At 39.2% G+C, this 19,124-nt stretch overlaps 1 protein-coding gene across 1 annotated transcript in view; it reads right to left on the bottom strand.

The window, feature by feature from the left end:
• LOC103768477 (yorkie homolog) overlaps nt 1–18,546 on the bottom strand; it is a gene marked incomplete at its 5' end in the record, with an annotated part of 56,249 nt that extends 37,703 nt beyond the window's left edge. The window contains one exon of the mRNA XM_008935618.1: nt 18,299–18,546. Within this exon, the coding sequence (XP_008933866.1) occupies nt 18,299–18,546 (248 nt within the window). The remainder of the gene's footprint in view (nt 1–18,298) is intronic.
• Nucleotides 18,547–19,124: the final 578 nt, after the last annotated feature.

Genomic DNA, 19,124 nt, shown 5'->3' with positions numbered 1-19,124 from the left:
GAGGCGATCAGGCCCAGTCAGCATGGGTTTATGAAAGGCAGGTCCTGCCTGACTAACCTGATCTCCTTCTATGACAAGGTGACCTGCCTAGTGACTGAGAGAAAGGCTGTGGATATTGTTTATCTGGACTTTAGTAAAGCTTTGAACACTGTTTAGCACAGCAGTCACCTGGACAAACTGGCCGCTCATGGTCTGGATGGGCATACACTCTGCTGGGTAGAACACTGGCTGGACAGCCGGGCCCGGAGCGTGGTGGTGAATGGAGCCAGGTACAGCTGGCACACAGCCACAAGGGGTGCTCTCCAGAGCTCAGGACTGGGGCCATTTCTATTTAACATCTTTACCAATTATATGGATGAGATGATCAAGGACTCCCTCAGTAAGTTTGCAGAGGACACCAAGTTGGGCTGGAGTGTTGATCTGCTTGAGGTTAGAAAGGCTGTACAGAGGGGCCTGGACCAGCTGGATTAACGGACTGAGGCCAATGATATGCAGTCCAACTAGGTCAAGTGACAGGTCCTACATTTGGGTCACAAGAACTCCATGCAACACTACAGGCTTGTGTAAGAGCAGCTGGAAAGCCACTCAGCAGAAAGGGACCTGGGGGGACCAATTGACAACTAGCTAAATATGAGCCAGCAGTGTGGCCAGGTGACCAAGAAGGCCAAAAGCATTCTGGCTTGTTATCAGAAATAATGTGGCCAGTAGGACTCACTACTTTTCTTTCAGTAAAGAAAAATAAGTGCTTTCCTGAGAGAGTAGTGAGGCATTGGAACAGGCTGCCCAGGGAGATGGTGGAATCACGATCCCTGGAGATGTTCAAAAAACATGTAGACGTGGCACTTGAGGACACAGTGTGATGGTCATGGTAGTGTTGGGTGATGATTTGACTTAATGATCTTAGAGGTCCTTTCCAACCTTAATGATTCTATGATTCTGTGACTACAGAAGTGATGGTACCCCTGTACTTGGCACTGGTGAGGCCTCACCTCAAATACTGAGTTCAGTTTTGGGCACAACACAAGAAAGACACTGAGGTGCTGATGTGTGTCCAGAGAAGGGCAATGAAGCAGGTGAAGGGCCTAGATCACAAGTCTTACGAGGAGCATCTGAGGGAAGTGGGGTTGTTTAGCCCAGAAAAAAGAGGAGGCTCAGGGAAGACCTTAAAACTCAATACAATTACCTGAAAGGAGGCTGCTGTGAGGTGAGGGTTGGTCCGTTCTCTCAAGTAACAAGTGAGAGGACAAGAGGAAATGTCCTCAGGTTGCACCAGAGGAGGTTTAGGTTGGATATTAGGAAAAATTTCTTTGCTGAATGGATTATCAAGCCCTAGAACAGGCTGCTCAGGGAAGTAGTTGAGTCACTATCCCTGAAGGTATTTAAAAGTCCTGTAGATGTGGTGCTTAGAGACATGGTTTAGTGGTGGAGCTGGCACTGTTAGGTTCATATGGACTCAATGATCTTAAAGATCCTTTCCAACCAAAATGATTCTATGATTAGAAGTCACTCTCAGGTGTTGTGTCACAACAACTTTATTAGCATATTATCTATGATAGTTTAAAACATCATAATGGCTCAATTCAGTGCCCCAATTTGGTTTTTCCATTAAAAAAAGGAAAAAAAAAAAAAGCCCAAGTAAAAAAAAAAAAAAAAATCCAACCACAAAACCACACACACCTTGCCGATTTCAGCTAAATTTAGATCACAAATGAAATTTTTAGCTATAGCAGAGCCACATTTACACATATTGTTAATAAAACAGCCAAGCTCAGACCTCTGAGCACTGGCTACAGGATGCATACCAGACCACAGCCAAGTATTAAACTTATCCAGTCTTAAAGGACATTTTTTTTGGGGGGGGGGGGGGGGGTTATTGTTTCTTTGGGGGCATTTGGGTTTATTTTTTGGTGGGAAGGTGTCTTTTGTTTCTTTGGGTTTTTTTTCGGGTTTTTTAATTGCCAGTCCTACTTAACTAAGATGTGCATTGGTGGGCTTGGAAGAACCATCGTGTCATCCTGGTTCAACTTCTATGCACCAGGAAGGTGGTAACTCTACACAGATGTCTGTAATAAAACTTCTTCAATTTCTGTTTACAAGCCAGACAACATCAGTGCTTCTTTAACTCTTTTTTGCTCTATATGGCTCATTAACAACTGCTTTTCCCCATTCTTTTATTTGTTGGGTTTAAAGTTCATAGAATCATTTAGGTTGGAAGGGACCTCCAAGATCATCAAGTCCAACCATTGAGCCCTTAGGGCTCTAAAGTCCTCTGCTAAAACAGATCAGAACCTGTCAGGGTTGGAAGGGACCACAAGGGTCACCCAGTTCCAACCCCTCTGCCATGAGCAGGGACACCTCCCACTAGATCAGGCTGCCCAGAGCCTCATCCAGTCTGGCCTTAAAGACCCCCAGGGATGGGGCCTCAACCACCTCCCTGGGCAACCCATTCCAGGGTCTCACCACTCTCATGAGGAAGAACATCTTATATTAAGCTACATATTAATGCATGGTTTTATTTATCAAATAAACAAAAAATCCAACCACCACCACCCTAAAAAACCCATCCAAACCCATGATTTGTTACAACTTATCTGTACTATTTCCCACTGCCCCCCCCACTGATCTACCACATACTCCTAGCACAAGACTGACATTTTCTGTTAAAGATTCTGAAATAGATCATTTTACACCATGTTTCAGATTACTCCAATCAGTGAGATGTGTGCTTCTATAAACAGCACAGGAATGGAAATTCCAAAACAGAATAAGATGCTGATCACGTATCTACAAGAGCTCAGGTTTTTTTGGGTTGGGTTTTTTCAACCAAATATCTCAAAATAGTTGTAAGAATGGAATTCTGTAGACTTTTAAAGTCGCTAGGATGTGGGTAGAGATTAACCAAACCTTTTTTTCTTGGAGGTTCATAATAAAAATAAGATTCAAGGGAGACAAGAATAAATGTTATGCCTTATCAACGTCTTACTCTTGGAATAACTGTGTTTAATATTCACAGTTAATTTCTTTGCAAGTAGCAACAGAAGAATACTGCTTAGAAACTTGAATCAAGAATTTAAAAGTAACATTTCTATAAACCTTAAAAAAAAATTTACATCATCTCTCCTGCAAATGCAGTTTCATCATTCCTAGAATCATAGAATAATTTCAGTTGGGAAAGAGCTTTAAGATCACCAAGTCCAACCATTAGCCTAGCTGTGCCAAGTCCACCACTAAACCACGTGCCCAAGTGCCACATCTACACATCTTTTAAATACCTCCAGGGATGGTGACTCCATAACCCCCCTCTGTACAGCCTGTTCCAATGCTTGACAAGACTTTCAGTGAAGAAGTTTTTCCTAGTATTCAACCTAAACCTCCCCTAGTGCAAATTAAGGCCATTCAATTCAGCCATTGCGAGGTTGATCAAAATAGAGTAAGTCACAGGGTAAAAAGAGTAAAAACAGGCTTCAATTTTATCAAAAATACATTTACTGCAGACAATGCAAATGGATCAAACCCTGTCTGAACCTTACCACAATAGAGCAACCTACAATCTACCTATTTGTCCATATGAAATGGTAACAGTACGATTTTGCATTGGAAGAAATAGTACTGACCCCAATTCCAAAAAATAGCCCACAAAACCAAAAAAAACATCCAAACCCCACCACCTCACAACCACCAAGACTCTCCTTCTAAACCCCAAGCCCATTCACTACATCCCAAAGAATAAATAAAAACTGCTTACTGGTTCCAAAATTGCATTTAGTCTTCTACGAAAACATCACTATAAATGCAGACAGATAAATATTTTTTAAAATGATTGCATAATTTACTACAGTTCTGGCAAAAGGTAACCACACTGCACAAATTATTTTAAAAGCTCTAAGAAATTTAATATTTGGTTTATGATTGTATTGACTTTTAGATTAACAATACTAAAATCCAGCAGCTACACTATACAGAGTAGTGGCTTACTTTGACTAAAAAGTAAAATTGGATTCCTATGTCAGATGGGATGACTCCACATGCATATCTCTTTAGTGGCATCACTGATTTTAGGCTCAATTTACACTCAGACAACATTTACCTCTACTTTCTTCTGTTAACTGGATCACAGAAAGGATCCAGTTAAGAAAAAAAAAAGTATCAAAACAGAAAAAACTTGGCACAGGGCTCATGAACTGCACAGGTGACTGTGCTAGCACAGCAACAGCTGTGAGACTCAGAGAGGCTGCCTCAGACGAGGTCTAGGAACAAAGCTTGCTTTCACACTCTGAGCTCAACCTGTCCTAAGAACATCTTTGACCTCATCGTGCTCTGCTGTCTTGTCATGAGTGTCCTTATTCCCATTCCACATGCCATGTCAAGTTCTCCAACAACAACTTGCAGGGAAAACTTAACATAATTGTAGCAGTAAGAATCAGGGAGTAAGACCCAAAATAGCTCATGCACCACCATGAAGTGACTGTACCTGTGTGAAAATGTGGCTGCCTTGCACTATAGGCCCACTACTGGACTCAGTTGTGAAGTTAATACTGTAAGACTTTTTTTTTTAAAAAATAAAGCCACTTTAAAAAGACACACTTTCCCAATGGAAATATGTTTTTGATCTGTTCCATCTAGTTCTCTCTTCTTTGTTCTACCTTGTCCAGAAACCACAAATTACTGTAGACCAAGAGTATAAATATGGAGAATGATTTCATAGACAAGCAGCAATTTCTTCTATTTTGAACAGGATTCCCTGCTATTATGGCTTAACACACAGCATAGAGACCATTTAAGAAGCCATGTCATGTTCCAGCTGACACAGTACACATCCAGTAACCTCTCAGTGCTTCAAGCAAGTTAAAAGAAATTGCATAAGTATGATCACAACAACAAGCAACAACCTAGAATACTAGTGTATGTCAACCAGGCACTCCAGGAAGGCAAGTCCCTGTATGAACTGCTGAACATGTACAAGACTGTAGAGCAAAGCACAGTCATGTGGTCGACTTATTTGATGTAAGATAGGATATGGGATGCCACCACGCATGACTCATGTACATAGAACAGACCCAGCAAGTTGCCTTTTAATCTTAAGAAAATCCTACCTAAAGCATAGCATTGCCCTTTTTATTTTTCTGGCCAGTAGAGAAACTACATCCCATTTTAAAAGTCATTAAGTGTGAGCTGTCCATCAGGAGCTACAGTAGATGTTTTGCTCTTTGGCAGAAAACCATTTTCTGAAGAAGCATATTAACAGGAGGAAGGAAGGTTGTGGGGTCTCCATCCTTGAAGATTTTCTAGACTTGGCTTAGAGCTTTAGCAACATTCATGTTTTCAGCAGGTTAGACAGGTGACCAACCTTCACCAAGTACTAGGATGGCTAGGTAATAATAAAGACACTGACAGCTGTTTTTGAAAACTATTAAAAACAAGCAGACAAAACCAAAGAACGACGACAAAACCAGCCCAAAACACCACACAACCAACCAGAAAATCCCCAAACCCCAACAAAACCCACCATGTCTGGATCACCTAGTAAATTCACAAGTCTTCAAATCTTCCAGTCACCTTAAGTTCCTAACAAAACAAACTCCCATGAGAATTCATCAACCTTCACTGCTGGGAGAAGAAAGGTTCCATCTGAACCACTCAAGTGTTTTTTTAGACTTAGAAAATTGTCCTTTATTATCCAATTATTTACTGATTGCCACATTTGAAACATATTCACTATCACAAAATCAGTTACAGCTGGTTGACAATCTTAAACTCAGAAATTTGGAGAGCCAAATACTTTTCTTTTGGTTACTGAACTGTCATTATGCATAGAGATACTGCACAACAGAAAAATACGGTGTAAGCATCTTGCACAGAGATAGTAGGAAGCAAGGCATGGTACTGAGAGAAGCTATTTTTATAACCAAACTTCTAAGTAGAATATGAAATAATAGATTGTGTTTCTCCATATAGTCAGTTCCAGCAGTGCTGAAAGAATGTCGATCTTAACATTGTTTTGGAACTGTCTTCTAAACCCCCTGGCATTGCTTACTTCTCCAGTGACGTATCATTTAATTAAAAACCTATATATATGTATAGTATCAGCCACAAAATAAGGTATTTTATTCTAGAAATTAATCTCACCTGGAGTTTTTTTTTTTTAGTTTTTTTTTTTTAGTGAGACACACAACAGCATTTTATCACACCAGCATTCTTCCATTTTGTTGGAGCAGCTCCCAGGAAGGAAGTGCAGACAACCATTTCAAGGTGAACGCACCACCAGAAGAATTTGCATCTCAAGGCCTATACAGAAGGCTCAGCTTCTGGGGACACAGCAATCCTTGTGGGCATTAAGTTCCAGAAACTGATGACTAGAGAATCTGACCAATAACAGCAAGGGTTGTTTTGTTTCACTGTGGCTTGCTTGTTTGTTCATGCGTGTGTTTGTCCATGGGTGGGCGTTTTTTCAGTTTGGGGTTTGGTTTTTGGTGCTGTGGGTTTGGTTTTGTTTGTGGGGTTTTTTTGGTGGGGGATATTTTGTTGGTTTTTTTGGGGGGGTGTTAGCAGTTACCAGTTAGAAATTAAAAATGTATATATTAAAATACATAGAAAACAAAAATAAATAGGGTCCTATACACTAGGATCTATGCAAAAAAAAGAGCAGCAGCATCAAAAACTTCCCCAGTGACACAAATTTACTCTTGATCAACTGTTAACTGCCAAGAACGGTAAAAAAAAAAAAAATCAATCATAAAGTGACAGCTCAAACAGCAGAAGGAATGTGGGTTTTTTTTCATTTAGATTAAAGGTTCAAAATAGTGGATGTTGTAAAACGTTTTTAACCTTTCATCCAAAGAGTAACAAAAATTGGAAAAGGCTTATAGAAGTGCTGCAGGGATTACTGAAAAAAGCTTCTAACCCAGGGAGACCCAGCAGACTGGGACTCCTCAAGTTTTAAAAGAGGTAATTTCCAGAGAAGAAGATACAAATCTTGAGCAGAACAAATACGCATGAACTGTTCATTGTCACTTCCAAAATAAGAACTGGGCACCAATGAATGAAGCTGACGGGAGCCAAGCTGAAAACAGAAAGAAGGCGTTTCTTCAGGCAGTGGATAGACAAGCAGCAAGCCTGCCTGCCAAAGCATGCAACAGATGCTGAAAGTTACTATGGCCTCCCTCAAGGGGAGACAGCAAGTCTTGGAGGACAGTTGGAAGCTGGGAAGAATTCTCAGGGAGTATCACATACACTTGCCCTGTTCTTCGTCTTCTCAAGACATCTGCTCATGAACAAGACTGACAACAGTGTACTGCTTTGAACAGCACCTGGTTTGAACCAACATGGACAGTTCAGAGAGATGTTGCTAACGAGCTCTCTTAACAAGAGGGAAGTTGGCAGAGCCCGGCAGTTGATAAGATGTTCAATTTTCAAACCCAGCAAGAAGAGCAGATGGAGGCTTAGGGAGGACAATATAGCCTCTTCTACTGCCTCCCTACACCAGCATTCCTATTCTTTTATCTTGACTTCAACCACACATCACCTTCTCAATTTTTTCCTTCACCTAATCATCGTAAGCATATACTTCAGACGTATTATACAAAAAGCTACCTACATGAAGCAGCGCAACATTAGAATCTGATTCTGAAGTCCAGCCTTACACAGGTTCTGTAGTATCCCCTGGAAGGGTAACAGCTACAAAACCCTCAGCTGATCTAAAACGCTGGGCAGGAGCATGAGCCAAGCAGCCTCAGAGCTTTGGCAAATAAATGGGTTTTCCTCAGCAGAAATTGCCTTGAACAGTATTCAAGTGATACACTAACCTAAATGAAAAGCTACTAGTCCTAACCAAATGTGAGAAGAGTGTTCTACAAAGCACAATGTCACAGCATCAGTTGCTACTGCACTGCAGTCTATCTCCATGCAATGAAACTTTTTCTTTTCAGAGTCATCAGTTTGTAACTGTAAGCTTGTAATTGCTTACAAGACTTTTTCTGCAGCTTGCAACACAGATCAAAGTTTTTCAGCTGGAAGTTATGAACTGAAAAGCATCCTGTACAATGAAAGAACATATACGTCTACTTTTACAGAGGTCCATCTTGCAGCTTGGCTAAATGAAGAGAGAGAAAGCATACACGCATCTACCTACAAATGGTAGGTGGGGCTGGAATAAGTTACATGCTCACTGTCCGTTAAGGTAAGTATCCTAAGTCCTCAACTTCATAACACAACTGCAAGTAAAAACAATATCATATACATTTATCTACAGAAACCGGATAGAAAAATGTTATTTCAGCTAGTTATGACATAAAAATGTCACATATTAGCAAAATTGTAATTCTGCTTACATCTTTCATGTAAAGAATTTTACAGTCACAGGCAAATTATGTGCATATCCTGGCAAAGGAAGAAGCACCAGCACCAGAACCTCCTGTATTTCAAATCAATTCCACACAAACTTGTTCTGCATACACAAAAGAAAAAGGCTCAATGGCTTCTTGTGAGGATAAAAGATTTCTTCTCATAAATTTATACATTACAGAAGCCAGAAATTTTCACTTTATTGCAACTTCCTCAACTATTTGGGCTAAATTAGCTGTTACCTTGTCTTAGAAAGCACTTAAAATCCTCCCTCTGGTTTCACAGAGCAAGCATTTGAGGCTTTGAGTTGCTCACCATCACAGCATAAACAGGATTCAAACTGTAGCCCTGAGCAAGAGCCACAGAAATAGTTGCACCAGAAGGAAAAAAGTGCCCCTTCGCTTGCCCACTCCCTATTCCAATGCGACCTTAAAACCAAAAGTTGGAAAATGGGCACCACAACTATGAAACTGAATTCAGATTCATTTTTCCTGGAGACATGACCATGTACCACTGACATTTAGTTCATTACAAAAAACAATAAACTGTCCAAGTTCCCCCACAAATCTCTACAATACAGAGCTGATCATGTCAAGACCCATCTCACAACGTACTAAAAAATGGGCACAAATTTGAATTGCAAACTATTTTTTTGAAGTATATAATTAAGACTTCCTTTGACCTCATTAACAGGGATGCTAAAATGTTAATTCTTAACTGTTTGTGCTAAAGCCTGTTTCACATTTTCTCTTCCTGACACCTTGCCAGTGACTAAATTATCAGGACATTGTGAAATATCCAATAGATTTTTTCCAGTTATTAGTCATTACAATTGAAAAAAACACACCACACAAGCAAAACCCCACAAGAACACAGATTGTAACAGTAGTTCTAATACTAAGAACCTGAAAGTTCCTCTCCTATGTTATCTAGTAATTAGGGTCAAAAGGTAGGAAAATGAAACACAGCTCTACATTTGGTAATATACGCTGCTGTTGACGTAATTATATGTAACAAAAAGCTCTGGAAAACCTATCCACACATGCACCAGAACACAGGCACTTTTACCTTAGTCAGGCTCATGTGTACAAAGCCTTGTAACCACAGAATGTGCTATTAACTCTTTTAAACACTTCCAGTCTTCAGTGAAAATTTTTTATTGTTCATAATTGAATATAATTCATCCTGACCCAAAGACCAGCAGAGAAGTCAATGGACACCTAAACTCCAGTTAAAGCACAGTATTAATTTTTCCTTCTGTAAACATGTTTTTGATATATATACAAAAATGGATTATAAAGTTGGGCACAGAACATCCTTTCAAGTCCTTTCACCTTTTCTAAGAGCCTTTTATACATCAGATGACATCTTTTTTTAATATCTCTCATTTCATATCCTTAACTCATGCAAAGCTGGTTACTCTGTCAATGACAAAGGTTTTGTAAAGAAAAAAATTAAAATCACACTGAATTATGTTTGCATTGGTCTACCAACTATGTGACCAGCACGCTTAGTAAATAAGGAAAAATTTATCTTTTATGCTATTTCTCACTATTCTAAAGAGACCATGTAAGAGTTGGAATGAACGCAATTGCAGAGGACAGGAAAACCAAGATTTTTAAATAGGAACAACAAATAAAATAATTTAAAAAAAAAGGAAAAGTGAGATCCTGTGAGAAAACATACCTGTGAGATGCCTTTCTTTTCTTTCTGCAAAGAATTCCATTGAACTCCATTTTGCCAACACTACCTATGTTTGCTTGCTTCCAGATGTTTTATTATGTCACAAATGTCTAATTTACAAGATATCCAGAAAAGGCAAAAAGTTTACTTAGCATTTCAGTTACTACAAGTAATCAAAAAGGGAAAGGCATCTTTAAAGCAGTAACACTATTTGAACAAGCTTGTGTACTGCAGACAGACTTCTCACAAAGCTCTCCATAAATTAGAACCCATTTGAGATAAACTAGAAACAGTAAATGGCCTTTACTTGACTTTCCTATAAAACAGTTCAGCAGAAAAAAAAAACTCAGTGGAGTAATCAATAACTAAAGGTAAGCACCAACCCTGATCTAAATTACTAAACAGCAAGTAAGAGACCCAACAAAAGGGATCCGGTCTTTTGCTGCGATGCAGCAAACTCTCATTAGTGAAATTAAAGCAAAGTCCAAGACTGTTTTCAAGACAGCTTTGTTTCCTTAGCAACTGGCATGACTGACAGGCAGCGTACTGGTAAAAGTCTTACTTTACAAGGCAGCTTTATATTATTAGCTTGACTTAACCAGCAATTTAGAAGACCTAGCTATACTTGCCCGAAACGCAGCCCGAAGCAACTTAGTTGAAAGCCAAATAAAACACCAGCAGAGTGAATCCCAGAGCACAGACTCCAGAGGAAGCGCTTCAGGAGGCCACGAAACAGCGACACAGCACAGCCATGCCTTTCAACACCTCCTCTTCTTCAAATGAAACTCCAGTTCTGTTTACCAAAAAATAGCTATTAGGTACCATTTTCAGAATTTCTAGATTCCTGTGTAAATGCTTAACAAAAACTACCATTTATCCAGTGAATTTCCCAATCTAGCTTTACATCAAAATGAAGTTTAGCAAGCTGCTTGTGAGAGGATGCCCTGCCATAACATGGCATCTTTCTGCTAACATTCCAACACAGCCTCCTCCCAAGAACTGTGTTCCACATTACGCTAACCTCCAGGCTGTCAAATCTCCCCCACAGACAATTCTGTCTTTCTCTTGGGTCAACTACATAGTATCCTGACCTAGCAGCACCTACCAGAGGCCCACATGGAAACCTGTGAATTTCCTGCACTCAGCCAACTGAAATTTTCTTTAGAATTTAAAAGAGAAACTTAAATCTTAGGATTTACATAATCATGCACAGCTGGGGGGGAGGGGAAGTTTACACCTTAGAAGAGGGAACAACATTTACACAAATAGTAAAATACAGAGTTCCACCATTAATGAATTTTACTGCATCCGTACATTTGGATTGTACAAACTATAACACAAATATGTTGGAAGTTCTAAAAATATAATGACACTAAATTAATAGGAGAACTGAGTAGCTATCAGTTTCAAAAGGTTAAACTAAATCTAATTGCATCATCTGAATTTGTTCCCAGCTATGAAGAAAAACAGATGCAGTGATCAAGACACAAAAAGAAACATCTCTAGTTTTGGCCAACAGCTCTCTATAGCTGTTTATCTGATTTTGATGTTTTGTGGTTTGTTTTCTTTTTTTTTTTTTTTTTTTCCCCTTTGGTTGGCTGCAGGTTGAAGTGTCTAGTCTTAATCAAGAAATTACTTGTAGTTAGTATCAGACTGGTTTTAACACTTAATCTTGCATTTCAACCCTGAGGAACATATCTTGCTTCTCCTGGTAACTACTCCTGTCATCTAGTAACTGCTTATGCCTGATAGGCAAAAATGTATCTTTGGGAGCAGACTAGGAACTCTGCTTTAATCTTACATGTGACCCAGTTTAGGTCCTGCTGTTAAATATTTCAGCATTCCCAGAGCTAATAAGTCACTTTCTCCAAGAGTCTACTGTAAAAATGGATAAACTGAGTGAAAAATACACTTTGCTTGTTCTGTGCCAGCATTTAAAAATTTGCAGCTTTTATGCCACAATTGCAGAGGGAAACTGAGCAAACTATAAATGAAGGGTTTATATTTGGAATTTTAAAGCTACTGATTTTTCACTTCCAGAAGAGGAAAGACAAGAGAGTAAGAGATGAATCTTGTAAAAGTAGGTATGATTTTACTCACATATGCCACTAATCAATTCAATTGCATTTACTCATTAGAAGTACTTCATGCAAAAACTGGTGGGGTCGTGCCCATTTTACTTTCACAGGAACTTTCAAATTAACATTCTCTTATTATTTTCCTGCTTTCTATCGAGTAGGAATTTCCATTATGTGACTGATGGGTTACAGATTACCCTGTGCTACAAACCAGATGACTACTAAAAAAAAAAAAGCCAAACCACAACTGTAATTCTTTGCCATCTTCAGCTTACAGAAGAAGGCAGGCAAAAGGATAAGAGAGTCCAGAAGACACTCATCTTGATTTATATCAAATTCTTGTTTGTCTTTAGAAGAGGTCAAGACCTGAGAAAACAGAAGTGGTTCCATAGCAGTGTAATTGCTCCCACAGAGCTTGATGCTACTGCTTTTAACCAAATATAACCTGTCAAAATCTTTCATAAGCAGATTTGCAGAAGCATCTCTTTTAAACATGAAATTCTGATTAAATCTGTACCAGAAGCCTCTTCTTATTACTGATCAGAGAGACACTAAGATTTCTCATTATAAAAGATTACTTAACAAAGACAAAAAGTCGTAATTATAGCTTCCAACATAACGCGAAGTTTTCAGACCACAGTAAGATAAAACATCTCAAATTTGATTCAGGAGATAGGAAAGCACTGCTATAGAACAGTATTAGGCATATAAAACAAAACTATACAAGTGTTCTCAGGAGCTAAACTAGAAGTAATTTGTCCAATTCCATAAGGGAAGTTAAAAGGTTTAGTTTTATACGTTAGCTACTTGAAACAACTGTATTTCTCCTCCTTACTGAACACTGGTAATACAACTTTCTTCCTCCAAATACGCAATTGCTTTCTCTCTCCATTGCACGCAAATTCAGGATTTTCAGAATTATATCCACATTGCATTTTCTACAGTTGGTGCCTGCTCCCTCCTACAGTGTTGGGAGCTCTCAGTAGATATTTAATCCAGTCCTTTTTAGGACTTTTAGTTAATGGAAAGATTTTTTTGATAGGCATCAAATAAGACACTATAAAGCACAAAGATTATTTTTATGAGGGATATATTGAAAGGTAAAATCTATGGGAGGAAGAAAGGTACAGATCAACAGCCAATTTTAAAAAATAAAAATAATATCCTCAGCAATAATTTAATTATTAACTTACAACTAAATCTCACAGATCCTGTTATTTTTCCCCATTTCTGTTTTATTCTGAAGATAACTCCCAATGCGCTTACAAATAAAAAGAAAATACATTAGTGAAAACCACAGGGTATGCTTTTGGTTTACTTGAAATCACATCTATTAAACAGCTTTTAGAATAGTCTTACAAAATCACCTTGTATGACAGGGTATTGAATGGGTGCATAGATATCATCGTTTGCAATTTTTCTTAAGCAAAGCAAAATTCAAGACAAGAAAAGCAGTGTGTGCCAGTGCTTTCACTGATGCCCACCCACTAAGCTGGCTGCAAGTTCTCTGAATTCAGAGGGCTGAAGATGCACTTTCATCCTCCTCCCTGCTCAGTCTCAGTCCCAACACAAACAATGCAGACTTGCCCTTAATTCTTCCTCCATCCTCTTAAAGACACAGAAATCTTTAGCACAACTGCACATTCAAAATTGTTTGCATCATTGTTCTTTCACAGGACTCTTCAAGTAAGAGGTAGTAGGAAACACACTTAATAGCACTATGACTGCCTTGCAAGACAAAAAAAATTTAAAATGTTAAGTTTAAAATTAAACTTAAAGTGTTTTAGCTAAGATTTCTTTCCGCCAGCTACGTTCTAAAACTGACAGCGCCCATTTTCCTCTGCATAAATTTCATGGGGTTTTTTATTTTCTGTAGATCAATCTAGGAATATTTCCATAAATGCTCAGAAATCATCAATATAAAATCAAAATCTGACAAATTGAAAATAAAATTCAGCAAACAAAAATCTTCAACTGCCTTTTAGTATAAAAAGCATGGAAAAGGGGACAAACCCTTCCAAAGCAGGGGTTGCAACTTTGGTTTCCAACCATACAGCTCTTTTAATGACTAACTACCCTGAACTATAGCACCATAAACACAGGAACTCACATTAACTGAGGATTCTGAACATGCATTTCCCCAGTAAGTTAAGGCATTCAATAAAACAGGCAACTGTGAGAGTGTTTTTTCCAACAAACATCTTCTGCCCTAGAAGATTAAGATTGCTTTGGCGGGGTGAGAAGGAGAGGAGCAGATAATATTATTGTAGTGGGTGGTTTCAGTCAGGGACGAAAGCGGGATGAGAGATAAATTTAACAGCCTTGCTGGATATTTTTCATGTGTGACGTGGGAAAAAAAGCATAGCAACAAACTCTTCTGTTATCTTAAAAGGATTTGGTTTCTTAACATCCAAAGCCGTACCTCTGTGCAAAGCACGTAAGAAACGTGTAGCAGTGATCTATTTTTAAAGTTTCTGCCAGATGGGTAAACACCTCAAACACACCCACAGATAGTAATGAAAACCACCTTGGCCTCCTTCAGGAAGTCATTCGACACTTCACAGAAAAAAAAAATAGGAAGTTGTTGATAAACTGCTTGCAAGAACTACTTCCTGTAGGAAAAATAATTACAAGACTTGTTTGCTGGCCGATGGGTTAACTTCTCCTCACACTACAAAATGAGAAGATGTATTGCACAAGCTTGGTAAGAATTAAAAGTATAATGCTAAGTTAAAATGATGCAAGAGTCATTTTAAAATGAAGCAAAACTCGGTTTTTCTTTCTGCATGTTGTTGTCTGCTGCTCCCATGGCATATTATCTTTTGCCCGGAGAGCAATCCTCTATCTTTCTCCACAGTTCACTGAAATGTCAACGAGCAGCTGGCTAACAGGAAGTGGTTAAAAAGCAATGCAGTTGACATCACCACACAAACCAAGCAAGTCTTTTTTACTACATGTTTCAGGATGAGCTAAAGTGTACCGCACAGCAAAGCTGAAATGACTCAGATGTGACCACTCACTAAGCAGGCAAGTCTCAACCGATGGGTTCAATTTAAGCAGCAGTTTCAGCAAGGAGCAGTGTTAGTTTTACCAGCTGCACAGCAGGCATGTCCTAACTCACTGGCCGAAGTCACCTGCATTGTCCCCAGCGGAGACTCACGCCCAGCAGCGAGTGCCCTGCTCTGCGCGAGACAAGCGCTGGCGAGGGGAACCTGGCAGGCCCTGTGTTGGGCATCACACACAAAGGGGTCCATTCATCTAGACAACAGCCTGACCCAGCAGAGCAGTTCTGGTTCAGGCCCTACCCCACCACTCACACCCTTTCCTTTGGTACCTATGGACACGGGTGTGGTGTGTATACAAAATATCTGGCCAAATAACTCAGTGCGTGTATCTATACATACAGACAAGTATTTTCTCTCCCATACACATTATTTTAATTTCTTTTTGCAATCCATGACTCTTGTGGGGCTTGCCCCATTGATTAGTGGAAGTGACTATATTCCAGGCTGTGTTAAGTACAGTATTCAACTTTGTATTACTCTGTACTGTAGTATATTATGATAACTATAACCATAAGGCTTGCTGACATCTGGAAAAAATCTAATACTGTTACCTATTCTGCAAAGATCTTTCTAGGGCCTGATTACTCGACTGTTCATGGAGTGGCTACAGAACAGAGCAAATCGAAACAAAGAGCAATGTAGCCAGTCCAACAAAAATGCTAAATACTTGGAAGAGACACCAAAAAGTCTGCATGCGACAGAAAGAACCACACTAAATGTATTTAGCATTGGGAATCTCGGTAGTCACACTCTGAGCGAACGTTTAAGGTATAACTATAGGAGACACGAGTTTTAACAGGCTTGTAGGTATGAGACAGAACTTTACTCCAAACACTGTAAAAAGCATCTGAAATGCAAACCTGCTACTGAAAAATAATTCTGACGTGTCTTTGGATTTCCTAAACATACAAAGCAAACGCTTCGGTAGTACTTGAAATGTTTTTTACAAATCTTCATGAACTCAAATGAAGTTGGTGGATCTCACCTGTGGATAGCATTAAACAACAAATGTTCTTCAAGTGTGAACGGAGCCTTCAGAACTGTCCTCATTAGACTCTCCCATACCACAGCATCACCCAAGGAAAGCCAAAAGAAAACAGCCCATTAAGCTGTTTAAAATCTCCCAAGGTCAGCATGTGACCCAGCAGGGAGAGGTTCAAAAAGTACAGCCTTTATTTTTCTTCCTAACAACCTGGTTTGTTTCCACTCCTTTCCCCTTCAAGACACATCCTTCACAGCTAGCAGCTCTTTCAATCATTTACTTTGGATGTCTGCTTGAGAACAAACGATCTCGCTCATGCAGATGAGTTTGCCAGACTTGTGTGTACTTTCCAGTCTCAGGCTCTTTATTGTTCTTGTTGAAACCTGACCCTTTGAAATGGATACCAGGACACCAAGAAAGGACAAAAAACCTTGCAGAAAAAAGGGAAAGATTTTTTTGTGGTCATAGTGAAATTGCAGAGCAGCTTTCCAAGAACAAATCTCTCACTCTGATTTCACCTGAATGAACATAATTTTAAAAATCAGTTATAAGAGCGTGAAGGCATTTTACTCAAACTGTTCTACTTTCTGTAAAATCGACAAGGTTATCAAAAGCAAATACTTGTGACAGAAAAACTTTAAAACCAAATATCCGTTTTGTCAGCTTCATAAGCTGCTCTTTAAGAGCTCTCACTAGCACAGTCAAAACAAAGTTTGCTTTTCATACCAAAACTCAGTCTGTGCTTCCCTCAAGGTCCAAAGAGCTGCAGTTCTCAAATGGCATAAACTTACACAGTTCCAAAAAATTCCATTTGTGCCCACTGAAAAGCTCACATTCCAGAATATGCTGATTTGTTAAACTTCACCAAAGAAAATATCACATCTTCCAGATCTATAGCTAATGCTCATTTTCAGATTCCTAATACAGGATGATTGCTGCAAAAAGTAACCTTCAGGCTCCAATAATGTCAGACAACTGCCATACCACTTTTTTAAAACCAAAAAGAAGTTGGTAATTTCTTTGTATGAAAACACCATCCCTATAGGAAGAAGAAACAATCTTTAGAGTTCTGCAAGTTCCATTTCCATTGCAGACAATGTAAATTTGTTTTTGAAGCTACAAACTCAACTACTTCAATTAGATGCACATATTAACTATGATGTTTTAGCAAGAAAGGTAGGAATAAAGATGTTTTTCTTGGCTGAAACAAGTTTTGCATAATCAACATACTGTGCTGCCCCTCCCCTCTCTCCCAGCCCTGAAAATTACACATAAAGGGTTATTTAGAAACATGCAGTTTAATAAAATGTTGGAAATATAGTCAAAATATTTGAGGGCCAATTATGTGTGTTGGTGGGCACACTTTCAGAATGAAGGACAATCTCCTGCTGTTCTAGAAAACTATGCAGCATTAAAGAAAATGCTCCCTGATGGATTAGGTGTCAGATGGCTGACACGTGTAACCTCTCTTCAGCTACAGAAAAGGTGATACTAATTTCACTGCATAAAAAAGTTACAGCTGTAGGAACAAGAAACAATGTTAGAAGTTCTGCAATTTCCCTTCCACTGCAGGGAATGCAGATGAGTTAAGAATTACAGAGCCAAACACTGCAATCAAACGTATATATATTAATATCCTCATGAGCAGAGAGTAGGGAAGAATGTTTTGATTGCATACTTAAACAATTGTCCAAAATGTAAAAAAAAATATGAAGTCCAAATATATTCTCACTACAATAGTTTCTAAAGTTACTCTGTATTTTCACATGCTTCATAAAAATGGGGTAAAATGTGTTTTGACCTGCATAAGAACACTGGCAAGATTCAGCAAACCTATAAGTCAAATTGTTTAAAAATCATTTCACTGATTTTTAGTGTCCAACATAACAGATAACATTCTCCAGCTAAGGTTGAGAAGGTATGAACATCAACAAGTTCCACACAGTTTTCAGAAACAGCAGAGTTCATATGGGAGTCATACTGAAGTGGTAGCATCTCCTATGTGTAACTAGGGGCACGTTTTTAAACAGTTGTGTTTTAAACACAATGACATTTTCTAAAATTCACAAACTAAAAAAAAAAACAAACTCAAACCCACAACAAAACCACACAATAAAAAACGTGAGCTATAGAGCCAACTGAAAACTTACTTGAGGAAGTATCTCTGCCCAGACGGTGTTTTGGCCATCTCCCAGCCCGGTGGCAACGGGACGTCATCGGGGATCTCAAACGAAGACTGGCGGAGGTGTTGGGAAGATGGAGCTCCAGGTCCAGCCACCACTCCAGAGGGTGCGAGCGTCCCTGGAGAAACGGCTCCCAGCTGCAGCGACGCTGGAGACGAGTGAGCTCGGACATGCTGTGGGGTCAGGGCTCCTGCTGTCCCTGCATCAGTGCTGGCCTGCCAGGAGTCAAATTAGGCCCTTTTAAGTTTCTTATATTTGAGCAGCAGTGTAACGGTAGGTACACATTTCACTTTAAATAAACTTTTCAGAAGTTTCTAAGGTAGTTATTGTAAAGTTCTGCTTATTTTCCAGTTACTGCTGTTCAAGCGAGCCTCCAAGCAGGTTGGTTAATTGGCATCACAAAAACCCTTGTACAATTCAGGAAATATTAACTACGAGCAGGTGCTAAGTGCCTCTAGTTTTATTTTGAAAACTAAAGTTTTCACTCTCTCTGGTGCAGGGATAAGAAAAAAAAAAAAAACAGGCCTGCAGTCAGGAGACCTCATACAGCACATCCCATGGTTCATTACTGGACTGCATCCACCCATTTACCATTGCACCCACTTTCTGTTGGAGGAGTTTATTTCTCATGCCCCTTATGAAATGAAGGGACGTAGGTCCAACGACATCCCCACATAAACCCTGTGCAGGGGTTTAGGAGACTATGCAAGGAGAAAAGCAACACAGAAATGCCATCCAGCCAAGGAAGACTCCTGAACTCAACCATAACAAAACCCTATGCAACAAGACTGAA

The sequence above is a fragment of the Merops nubicus genome, unplaced genomic scaffold (genome assembly GCF_000691845.1).
Source record: "Merops nubicus isolate BGI_N331 unplaced genomic scaffold, ASM69184v1 scaffold3302, whole genome shotgun sequence".
In the NCBI taxonomy this organism is placed as follows: domain Eukaryota; kingdom Metazoa; phylum Chordata; class Aves; order Coraciiformes; family Meropidae; genus Merops; species Merops nubicus.
This window is presented reverse-complemented; position numbering and strand designations above follow the sequence as displayed.